The sequence below is a fragment of the Oncorhynchus mykiss genome, chromosome 26, assembly GCF_057628025.1.
Source record: "Oncorhynchus mykiss isolate SJ-2025 chromosome 26, ASM5762802v1, whole genome shotgun sequence".
In the NCBI taxonomy this organism is placed as follows: domain Eukaryota; kingdom Metazoa; phylum Chordata; class Actinopteri; order Salmoniformes; family Salmonidae; genus Oncorhynchus; species Oncorhynchus mykiss.
The window spans coordinates 19688911-19701406 of record NC_143047.1 but is presented as its reverse complement, the minus strand read 5'-3'; the positions used below and the strand labels follow the sequence as shown (position 1 = coordinate 19701406).

Genomic DNA, 12496 nt, shown 5'->3' with positions numbered 1-12496 from the left:
TCTACATTGGTTATTTTCCATGTACTTTGGAGACGTAATGCAAGAGGAAATGTTAGCGGAAAGGAAGGGCGTAACAGCCATATCCCCTTACCTTGGCATCAATGAAGTGGTCTGCTCTCATCATTGGCACCATGACATCAGGATTCTCAGCCTGGCCCTCAGAGCCCAGGTGGACCGAAGCAGAGGGGACCTGACCAGCCTCCTGCCTGATGGCTTTAGTAGCTGACGATTTCCTGTCAAACAATCCTACAATATTAATATAGAAATAACAGCAGAGGTTCTATCCAAACCAATGGGCAGTCAGAAAAGTAATGTCATATCAAATTACAACAAAAATCACACTGACACTGTTAAAATGGTTACCTGTTTTTGCCTCTGCAGACAAGGATGAAGGCACAGATGATGATGCAGATCAGTGCAATGCAAACCCCCACGATGATCCCTGTCATTGACTTCTGGTCCAGGTGGTAGAAGCCACCAGAGAACACTGCAAGACAGTTGTCACAAGTGATGAGACAGCCACTGGAGACATACACTCTTATCTAGGCTCTGTGTGGGTACTACATCTCCACACTGTGTATCAAAATCAATACAACTGGCAATCACCTCCCCTGACATTCACAGAGATGTATTACAGTGTAAATAATTTAGCAGGAGACCAAGGCTGCAGGCCAAGCTATTGAATTTGAATTACATCGAGTAGGTCAAGTGACGACAACAAGAGGAATCCTGTCATGAAAGTCAATGAAAGAAAGACCAAGTATGCACCACATTAGTCACTAACCTGTAGCTGAGCCATGGGAGCGCCTGGGGTTGTGACCGGAGGTGGAGCCATCGCTCTGCACGGCCAGTTCCACGGTGTGTGAAAACGGCCCGTCTCCCATATCGTTGGACGCAGACACCTTGACCAGGTAGATGTTCCCCGGCTGTAGGTTCTCAAGTAGAGCCATGGTGATGCTCCCTATCACCGAGAAATAAGTGATTAGTGACCTATGTCAACCCATTTGAGCCTCAGCAATAAAAGGAAATGGACATGTGAATATTGTTTCAACACGCTGCAGTGTTGCCATTTGCCACGTGGTAATAAATATAGCTGTTCAAATTCATCTCTAAATAAATGAACTGGAGGAAATATGTCAGGCCTGATTTTTTTTCTGCTCCTCTCTTCCGTTTTCAACTGACTCATGAAGAACAGGGGTTTACAATTCAGTGGAAAAAAACATAACCTGAGGCATATGGGGGGATATTTGTGACCAGATTCTCAGGCAAAGGACAGAGGGTCAGGGATCAGAGGGCTCTAACCCCCCCCCCATACCACCCAGCTCCACTGAGGTCTCAGCAGTAACGGTTGGGGTGACAGGGTTGATTTACAGTGGTGGGGGGCTGGAGCAAGGCAGGATGACTTTGTGAACAGCCTCACTTTTGACCCCTTCACCTGTGGCTTAGGAAAGATCAGATGCCTCACATTTCCTGGAGTCATCTGCTCCCAATTACGCTTATGCTACCCATAATCTGTTCTTTACCCAGGAGCTGGACACTCACAGCTGGCCAGTATTACTTACTGCCACACGTCAGGCCTTTGGGTACACAAAACATATGTGTGTGTTGCTATGGCCACATTAACTATATGGTAGTAGTCCATAGTGACTACAGCACTCTTGACCAGTGTGTTTCAGGTTGAATGATTATAATCTTGAGGAGAATATTGGACCTAAAGCCACAAAGACAGATCATACCCCACCCAATGCTAAAAAAACAACTAAGTATTTAATCCATCCTTTGATTGGTAAGACAACAGGAGGGGGTTATCTAAGAACAACCAGAGATCTCAAGGACTAGTAACAAATACAGAAATGGAAGGGAGGAAGAAATTAGTTGATTTCCAGTGGCCTGTATGGTGTGGAGCTGGGGCAGGGCTCTTTGTCTCTGCAGCCCAGTTTAGGCTGTAGCTCATCTCTCTCTTTCTCCCTCTTTGGCTCACCTTCTCTCTGCAGTATCTTCCACTCTCCAGCTACCCAAGCCTTCCTGGAAGCGTAGAGGATGGTGTAACGTGTCACCGCCAAGTTGGGCTCATCTGGAAGTTTCCATGACACCAGCGCTGTGTCGCCCTCGATCAGAGTCACTTTCACACCTGACGGTGGCAGAGTAGGTGCTGAGGAGGAAGAAATGCCAGTTTTACCCCTGAGGCTAAATCGCTGATGAAGATGTACAACTGTCATAAACAAAAAAATTGCTCTTCGTTACTGGTAATGAGTTGAGGAATACTGAAAATGTAAGTTTGAACCAGGGCCTACACCATAGCGACATTTCAATCAGAGTAGGTTCTTTGATGTCACTCAAAAGGACAACTACATCTCACAAGCTATGGCCCTTGCTTATGATCCCTTTCCCTAGAGATGTGTAATAATGCAGTGAGTGAGCATATAGACTACTGAGCAGTTCAATGAATTTGCTCCTGTGTCTTTCTCATCCTTTCATGAGCAAAACACCATTGGAGGGAAAATGAGAGCTCATTGGCAAAGATCTGTCAAGTGATTGCGCTCTAGTTGTGATTTGTTTGCAGAACGCAGAGCCTTATGGATACGTGACTGCGAGAGTCCTGGTGAGATAAGCAGTCTTAAGACACTGGAATTATTGTGCCTAAGTATTCTATTTCAGTAGGCTAGGAAATACCATCGGAGCCCAAAAAAGGTTGAGAGTATATTCTATTCATCTATACAGCATGTGCTGCTGTATGAAGCCATGTTGGTGCTCACCTTCAGGCAGAGTGCTCTGGTAGACCACAGGGCTCCAGGGGCTGGAGAGTTGGTCAAGGTGCAGGCGGACAGCAAACTCATACCTGGTGTTGGGCTCTAAGTCCGGGACCAGAATGTTCTTCTCAGCACTGTAGAGGAGAACCACAGTGATAAAAATGGATTTACAGTTGAAGTTGGAAGTTTACATACATTTAAGCCAAATACATTCAAACTCAGTTTTTCACAATGCCTGACATTTAATCCTAGTAAACATTTCCTGTCTTTGGTGATCCTATTTATTTTAAGAATGTGAAGTGTCAGAATAATAGGAGAGAGTGATTTATTTCAGCTTTTATTTCTTTCATCACATTCCCAGTGGGTCAGAAGTTTACATACACTCAATTAGTATTTGGTAGTATTGCCTTTAAATTGTTTAACCTGGGTCAAATGTTTCAGGTAGCCTTCCACAATAAGTTGGGTGAATTTTGGCCCATTCCTCCTGACAGAGTTGGTGTAACTGAGGCCTCCTTGCTCGCACATGCTTTTGCAGTTCTGCCCACACATTTTCTATAGGATTGAGGTCAGGGCTTTGTGATGGCAACTCCAATACCTTGACTTTGTTGTCCTTAAGCCATTTTGCCACAACTTTGGAAGTATGCTTGGGGTCATTGTCCATTTAATAGACCCATTTGTGACCAAGCTTTAACTTCCTGACTGATGTCTTGAGATGTTGCTTCAATATATCCACATAATTTTCCTACCTCATGATGCCATCTATTTTGTAAAGTGCACCAGTTCCTCCTGCAGCAAAGCACCCCCACAACATGATGCTGTTTTGTTTCATCAGACCAGGGGACATTTCTCCAAAAAGTACAATCTTTGTCCCCATGTGCAGTTGCAAACCGTAGTCTGGCTTTATGGCGGTTTTGGAGCATAACCTGAAAGGCTATGTCGATATAGGACTCGTTTTACTGTGGATATAGAATCTTTTGTACCGGTTTCCTCCAGCATCTTCACAAGGTCCTTTGTTGTTGTTCTGGGATTGATTTGCACTTTTCGAACCAAAGTACGTTCATCTCTAGGAGACAGAACGCGTCTCCTTCCTGAGCGGTATGACGGCTGCGTGGTCCCATGGTGTTTATACTTGCATACTATTGTTTGTACTGATGTGTACCTTCAGGCATTTGGAAATTTCTCCCAAGGATGAACCAGACTTGTGGAGGTCTACAATATTTTCTGAGGTCTTGGCTGATTTCTTTTGATTTTCCCATGATGTCAAGCAAGCAAAGAGGCCCTGAGTTTGAAGGTAGGCCTTGAAATACAACCACAGGTACACCTCCAATTGACTCAAATGATGTCAATTAGCCTATCAGAAGCTTCTAAAGCCATGACATCATTGTCTGGAATTTTCCAAGCTGTTTAAAGGCACAGTCAACTTAGTGTATGTAAACTTCTGACCCACTGGAATTGTGATTAAGTGAAACAATCTGTCTGCAAACAATTGTTGCAAAAATTACTTGTGTCATGCACAAAGTAGATGTCCTAACCAACTTGCCAAAACTATAGTTTGTTAACAACAAATTTGTGGAGTGGTTGAAAAGCAAGTTTTAATGACTCCAACCTAAGTGTATGTAAACTTCCGACTTCAACTGTATACTGTATATGGAGATTATTAATCAGATCCAATACTTTGGCAATTGACCTGCAAATTCTTAAATCTGTACTAAGTGCCATCCTGAGTTCGATGACCATGCTAAGCACCCTCTATCCAGTTAAATGACTATGAAGAGGAAGGTATTATATAGGACACTCACGTCTGCAGGTAGAGTACCAGGGAGGCGTTCTGAAGGCCCACAGGGTTACAGCGGATGGTGTAGTTGACGATCTGGCTGGAGGTGAAGGCTGGACGCCCCCAGTGGAGGAACACGGCAGACGAGCTGTTGGCCTTGGCATACACGTGGTGAGGGGGTGGCGGAGGGGGCACCATCCGATCACGGACCGCTGATGCACACAGAAAAAAAAAGAATGCTAGAGGTACTCATGCGTCGAAGGATTGATAACCATTATTATCATAACTATCATCTATCATTATAGACAATGGTTGCTTGCATTAAGTGAAGAACTTACAGACACATCCAGGGGTGCTGATAGTCTGGTCTGCCTGGTAGCCATCTCCTATGAAACTGAACGCCAGGAGCTTCACATGGTACTTCTTCCTTGGGTCTAAAAATAACAAACATTTACATATCTTTCACTGTAAACCTATGGGTATAGTATACATCATATCATAGACATTCACCTCAAATTGACCAATGTGACCTACAGTGGAAGTGAGTGTGTCTGTCCACTGGGGGGCATTACACTGAACCAGAGGCTGTGTGATTTCTCCAACCAGTGGGCTGTGAGAGTGCTGGATCAGAAAGAGCATGGCTGAGAGGTCATTGAGGTTTGGCTGTGGAGCTCTGCGACAGATGCTGAGTGCTGGGAGCCCAGTCCCTAGGTCAGTTCCTGCCCTTCTCAGGGCAATGAGGTACACAATAGAGGAGCTCCTCTATCCATCACTCTGCCTTTTCAGGGAGAATAGGGGAACCCTTCCCCCACCCAGGGCTGCTGGCCAGTGGTCAGTCCTATTCAGCTCCAGGACAGGGGGGTTAAACCATAAGACAATGCCCCCCCTAGGAAAGACAGAGTGGTCAATCACATGGCCAGAGTCAGTGGCCTTACAGACCCCAGGTAGAACAAACACTGCTAAGTTAAATGTTCTCTCTGTACCCAACAGGCCACTGATAAAAAGTTCAGGCCAAACACTATCCAAATGTTTCACTTCATATCTGCATTGATTGGTTAATTTGTCTCCTAGACTACGATCTCTTGTCATTCTGGAATAACCAGGTTACTGTGCATGACATATTCAGATAAGGAGGATAGGGTTGGAAAGGTAATACTTCATCATATTAATGTGTTATTAAGTGTGTAAGGGTGTAAGTGTAGTAGGCTGTATAGAACGTCACCTATGCTTTACAGAATTATACAGCTAGATTGCAGTACTTCATGAGAAGATGTACAGGTACTAATAACATAACTAGTATCAGTGGAATAGTGAGCACCAGTAACCGAAAGGTTGCTGGCTCGAATCACTGAGCTGACAAGGTAAAAATCTGTTGTTCTGTCCCTGAGCAAGGCAGTTTACCCACTGTTCCCCGGGCTCCGAAGACGTGGATGTCGATTAAGGCAGCCCTCCGCACCTCTCTGATTCAGAGGGGTTTGGTTAAATGCAGAACACAAATTTCAGTTGAATGCATTCAGTTTTACAACTGACTAGGTATCCCCCTTCCCTTTCGCCATGGAACAGTAATGCAGTGACCACTAGGTTGTGCTCCAGGACACATACGTTGAGAGGAGCACAGGAGTGTGGATACAAACTGAAGTCATGCCTATCCTCAGTTCCAGTCACCGAAACAGTCATTTATGAGTTCTACGTTACTAACAGTTTCTGTGATCATGTCTCAGAGACAAATAAAAGGTACTCAGTTAAAAAATGTATTATTGTTTGCCCTACCACTACACAGCTGATTCAAATAATCAAAGCTTGATGATAAGTTGGAATCAGCTGTGTAGTGCTAGAGCAAAAAAACTAAACAAGCACCCAAGAGGGGCCCCAGGACCGAGTTTAGGAAACCTTAAATTAGACGATCTAAACCCAAGGGTAACCCATGTTGTTCATCTGACAAACTGCTAGAGGATCATATTCACTGCATGTGTGTGAAAATATATGTTGTAATGGTGAGCAGGCTCTATATCTTCAAAAGAGTTGAACAGTTCAAAAAGCAATTACAGTCATTGTGAAAAATCCAACCACTTTGTTGAACAACCATCTCATCATGTTTACTATGCTCCAGAGTTAAAACAACTGTGTTTTTTCTAGGATCGGTCTGAGGGCTTTGAGTCTATGGGAGGGACCAGGGGGTGGAGTCAGGGCTGTGGGAGGCAGGGGGATGGGCAGGAGGATTGTCCGAGGGGTGTGGTTTGAGCCACTAAGACCCCTAGCCCGAGGAGTTTCAATGGAGCCAGCAGGTCAGGCCTAGATAAAACTCAGAAGGAATCTGAGGTCATGGGTGTGGAATACGAGTTGAGCCTCTTTTTTTCTCCCTCAGAATCCGTGTCCTTTCTCTGTGCCCTAAGCCTTAATGGGGAAAGATAAAGAAGGGACTTGCAGGAGGGGAGAAAAACGATGTGGTATCCTCTATAGATTAGATACAACAGCTTAGAATTGGATCAAATGAAATATTACTGATAATATGATTGCATAAAAATACGAAGCTTCTCTCTTTGTATTTCTACATTATAGATGGGTCAATGACTAGGCTACTGTAGTCATTTGTTACAGAAAACACTTAGTTATGCTAATGAGTTCTTGTTTGTTGAAAACAACAATATGAAAATAGCTGCACATATTTGTGAGGTTCCTATATCTTTACCTTCTCTAGTAAAATACAATGAATTAGTGTACTCTAGCATAGCTCCCTCCTGTCCCATGTCCACAGTCAGGCTGGCCGGCCGGCTTTGGACAGTCCCAGAGGCTTTTGTTCAGCCCCAGTGTCCATCTATGAAGAGGAGCAGTCAGGGTCTCACAGTCCCACCCCTGCCCAGCCACACAGCACAATGGGCCTGCAGTAATTACGCAGGAGAGGGGCTGCGAGAGGGGGCAGGCTTTGACATCTGGGCCATGACCTTTGACATGGAATCTGGGCAAGCTAAATCCTGCCAAAGGAGGGGTTATGGACACTGCTCTTAAGGGGTGGGGGTGGAGAAGCAGGGGAACTGAGTAGAAAAGGGGGAAAAAACACCAAGAGACAAAAATAATAAGTCACTTAATAGGTGATGATAAATAGTGCCAATAGGAAGAAATGGTGAAGCGAGAGAGCAGAACTCTTCAATGGGCAATTTCATAGCCGATATAATGAAAGCATGATTAGATATGGCGAGCTCAATTGTTCAGCTTAACTGCTCTTTGTAACCGAGGAGTGACCTAAGGTTATACTTTGTTTTCTGACCTAGAATAAATTCAGAACTTGCAAACGTGATTGAACTTCCAAAAGGAAATGTATTGACGTGTTAATTTTAAAATCTGTGAGTAATACACATGGTTTGGGTAAGGTTATCAGGGATCTCCATGGTTGAAGATAAGAGGTGTCCACACAAACCTCCCCCTCTGTATGGAGTCAACCATGCTTGCACTAACCGCCAACCCTGGTCAAAAGGAAATGTGTTAGCCCTGGCTCATTCAACAACACCAAATCCCTCACAAAGATAAGATATGCTTCAGTTGCCACATAATAAAGGGCAATAATCCCCCTGTGTGTAGATTCAAGGCCAATTGTTTCTTCTTAGATATCACAAAAACAAACATCACTCAAACTTGTGCCTTACTCACTTTGCTTGAGAAATGTTCATAACTAATTTCCTCAGAATAATACACAATCTGCCTAACCCTTACTGCCATTGCTTAAAGATACACCAAAGTGAAGCTGGTTCATTTTCCCGTCAAGCCTGTTGGGTTAATCTTGCAAGGCTTTGCTCTCCCCATAAATTATGATGCCAGTTTGTATTTGAGGGGAAATTCTTGAGCTGTTTGTGGTCACCTGATTTTTTTTACAGCCGTTTTGCAGATCCTGCAGGCCCCAAAGGCTTTGTTCTGCCCTGAGAATGGCCCCCCAGGCCACAGCAAGAAGGGTCTGAGCCAGGGCCATAAATGTCAACTCCCACACTGATCCACAAAGCAGCATATATCATAGGGGGAGCATATATCTCCCTCTGAGAGATTGAGCGAGACACACACACACACACACACAGTTTATTGATGTAGTGGGCTCACTAATACCCATCTATCTTTTATCTGACACCAGGCATGCAATAACTAATGTTTTCCCAGAGAAAAGACCACTCCACGATGGGCAAGGTGGCCCCAAGCTATGAGATAAATCTACTACCGTACACCCAGTCCTGGTGCCAACAGGTATGAGAGGTATGTCAACCATGACTATGCCACAGGAAGAATAAACATGAATGGGAGGGCCTCAGTATTTCAACACCATGTCATTTATACACTGAGCTACAACCTCTCACATTCCTAACTTAGAGAGCCCTTTCAGTCATGTGGAATGGTCTTAAGAGATCATTTAGTAGCCAGAGCAGAGCTGGTCTGTTTCTACTACAGATTCAGAACTCAACCACGTCTTTTTTTCTGTTAGAGAGGTATGTTATTTGTGCACTTTAGAGCAACATTGACTCAATAATACAGTAACGGTTGGCTTGTTGTCTTTACCACATCAAAGCTAAGTGAATTTAGGTCCCAGGGATCTGAAATACTTATCAGTGACTGGTTGTTTTCTTGGTTGCAGAGCAGCCACCTCTGCTCATCAGGATAGTTTATTAAGGAACATAAGTCATGGTTTGTCACTCAAACAACAGTGAACAAAATCAATAGGGAAATGCCCTTTCCCACTGCTGTTCTGTCCTTGGAAGGTTAAATCAAGACAGGGCAAACATGGACATTAAAGCAGACCCAAATTGTTGAGAACACCCCGTTTTAATTCAAATACCCTGTTACCCTCACGAAAATAAATAATAATAAATAATACCCTCACGAAAATAAAATACTTAACGTTACACTTCTCATATTGGTTTATTATCTATGTCACACTAAACTGACCAAAGCATATATCCGAAGGGAAAGCTGAGTCAAGTCAGTATTTTTATCTTAAGCTGTCTCTCTGTTTAACGCGCCACTTACTGAAATCAACGTTGTAAAAATGTGGTGCCATGGACATGAACTGAAACCGTACCTAAACCTATCTGACACTGACAGTAATACGTGACAAATTAAACTGCTGTGTCTCCTCTCCAACAGGAAGTCTCTCCCCTGAGGGGGGAAACCTTAGGGAAGATAAATGAGATGCATACTTCTCTTCAACATGTCATACTACAAGTCACATTGCATGGATACAGTGGGGCAAAAAAGTATTTAGTCAGCCACCATTTGTGCAAGTTCTCCCACTTAAAAAGATGAGAGAGGCCTGTAATTTTCATCATAGGTACACTTCAACTATGACAGACAAAATGAGAAGAAAAAAATCCAGAAAATCACATTGTAGGATTTTTAATAAATGTATTTGCAAATTATGGTGGAAAATAAGTATTTGGTCACCTACAAACAAGCAAGATTTCTGGCTCTCACAGACCTGTAACTTCTTCTTTAAGAGGCTCCTCTGTCCTCCACTCGTTACCTGTATTAATGGCACCTGTTTGAACTTGTTATCAGTATAAAAGACACCTGTCCACAACCTCAAACAGTCACACTCCAAACTCCACTATGGCCAAGACCAAAGAGCTGTCAAAGGACACCAGAAACAAAATTGTAGACCTGCACCAGGCTGGGAAGACTGAATCTGCAATAGGTAAGCAGCTTGGTTTGAAGAAATCAACTGTGGGAGCAATTATTAGGAAATGGAAGACATACAAGACCACTGATAATCTCCCTCGATCTGGGGCTCCACGCAAGATCTCACCCTGTGGGGTCAAAATGATCACAAGAACGGTGAGCAAAAATCCCAGAACCACACGGGGGGACCTATTGAATGACCTGCAGAGAGCTGGGACCAAAGTAACAAAGCCTACCATCAGTAACACACTACGCCGCCAGGGACTAAAATCCTGCAGTGCCAGACGTGTCCCCCTGCTTAAGCCAGTACATGTCCAGGCCCGTCTGAAGTTTGCTAGAGAGCATTTGGATGATCCAGAAGAAGATTGGGAGAATGTCATATGGTCAGATGAAACCAAAATATAACTTTTTGGTAAAAACCCAACTCGTCGTGTTTGGAGGACAAAGAATGCTGAGTTTCATCCAAAGAACACCATACCTACTGTGAAGCATGGGGGTGGAAACATCATGCTTTGGGGCTGTTTTTAAGGGACCAGGACGACTGATCCGTGTAAAGGAAAGAATGAATGGGGCCATGTATCGTGAGATTTTGAGTGAAAACCTCCTTCCACCAGCAAGGGCATTGAAGATGAAATGTGGCTGGGTCTTTCAGCATGACAATGATCCCAAACACACCGCCCCGGCAATGAAGGAGTGGCTTCGTAAGAAGCATTTCAAGGTCCTGGAGTGGCCTAGCCAGTCTCCAGATCTCAACCCCATAGAAAATCTTTGGAGGGAGTTGAAAGTCTGTGTTGCCCAGCAACAGCCCCAAAACATCACTGCTCTAGAGGAGATCTGCATGGAGGAATGGGCCAAAATACCAGCAACAGTGTGTGAAAACCTTGTGAAGACTTACAGAAAACGTTTGACCTCTGTCATTGCCAACAAAGGGTATATAACAAAGTATTGAGATAAACTTTTGTTATTGACCAAATACTTATTTTCCACCATAATTTGCAAATCAATTCATTAAAAATCCTACAATGTGATTTTCTGGATTTCTTTTCCTCATTTTGTCTGTCATAGTTGAAGTGTACCTATGATGAAAATTACAGGCCTCTCTCATCTTTTTAAGTGGGAGAACTTGCACAATTGGTGGCTGACTAAATACTTTTTTTCCCCACTGTATGTATTTACAGAAAAGCTCAGCTACAAGTGGTGAGGGGCTGAATTTGGTTGACTCTTGGTCATTTAAGTCTCTTTTGTGGCCCTTTAAAGCCTAACACAATGAAAGCCTTTGATGTGAATTCTCCTCCAAATGCTCTGCTCACAGCAGTCATAAAACACACCATAAATCTGCTCCACAATAACAGCTTCCCTCTCCTCTAAAGGCAGCCCTGGAATACACTTCTGCCAGCTATTCTATCAAACAAGCACATTTGAGGTCATTAAACTGTTTCAATGAGAAACTAATGAAAAACCAAGGCATAGTAAGTGTGTTTTGGTGATATCTATCTATGTCACATTACTACAACTTGTTTGTCCACTATGTTCATTATTCCAGGAGGAAAATGTGGTTCATGAGGAAAAGGAGAATGCACACAAAAAGCCAGACTTCCTATGTTCTTTCTCTTATCTCTCCAATAGGTTTTACCTCAAGCTTTATAAAAATACTATATTTTGAAAATAATTATCCATTCAAAACAACATATATTTCATAAAGTACAGAACTTTAAAACCTACTCAACAATATAGCCTTGTGTTATTCTAAACAACAGCTGGTGGCAAAATGGAGGAAGTTTCAGCAGTCATAGTTATCGCCCCTATCACAGTAAGACCCCTCCATGACAAAACACATACTGTAGCAAGAAAACAAAAAGGTAAAAAAGGACACATACTGTATTTACCCCCCATTCCCACCTATGCTTTCTAATCCTGGTCTAGTACCAGAGCTTCCTGATTCAAAATTCAGCTGCTGGCCACCTGGCCGACCTCCTCTGGCCACAGATGGTCAGTTGTCCACTGCAGTGGTGTGGGACTCCCTTTCCTTCCACACTCTCCAACGTGACAAAATGAATTTGACCCAGAGGCCAGAGAACCAGCATATGCCCAACACCCCTTCCTTAGTCCCAGCAAACAGCTATTTCTAAAGCTGTTGGGGGGGACATACATTGGAAACCAGGCCAGGGCCGTAAGGTCATGGGGGGTTGGCTTCTATCTGGACCTCTGGACATGAGCCCCCACAACTCACATGAAAAGACTTTGTCCTTCCCAAACTAATGGGATTTTCTGATCCTAAAAAGCCCTTAAACATGCCTGGTGAGGACAATTCAAATGTTTT

The 12496-nt window shown here is 43.6% G+C and overlaps 1 protein-coding gene across 1 annotated transcript in view; it reads right to left on the bottom strand.

Moving 5' to 3' along the window:
* Positions 1 to 12496, bottom strand: part of LOC110506550 (protogenin A) — a 39942-nt gene that overhangs the window by 4030 nt on the left and 23416 nt on the right. The window contains exons 11-17 of the mRNA XM_021586253.3: positions 4863 to 4958; positions 4550 to 4736; positions 2757 to 2884; positions 1982 to 2152; positions 785 to 961; positions 364 to 487; positions 92 to 233 (exon numbers count right to left, since the gene is read on the bottom strand). Coding sequence (XP_021441928.3) covers positions 92 to 233; positions 364 to 487; positions 785 to 961; positions 1982 to 2152; positions 2757 to 2884; positions 4550 to 4736; positions 4863 to 4958 — 1025 coding nt within the window. The remainder of the gene's footprint in view (positions 1 to 91; positions 234 to 363; positions 488 to 784; positions 962 to 1981; positions 2153 to 2756; positions 2885 to 4549; positions 4737 to 4862; positions 4959 to 12496) is intronic.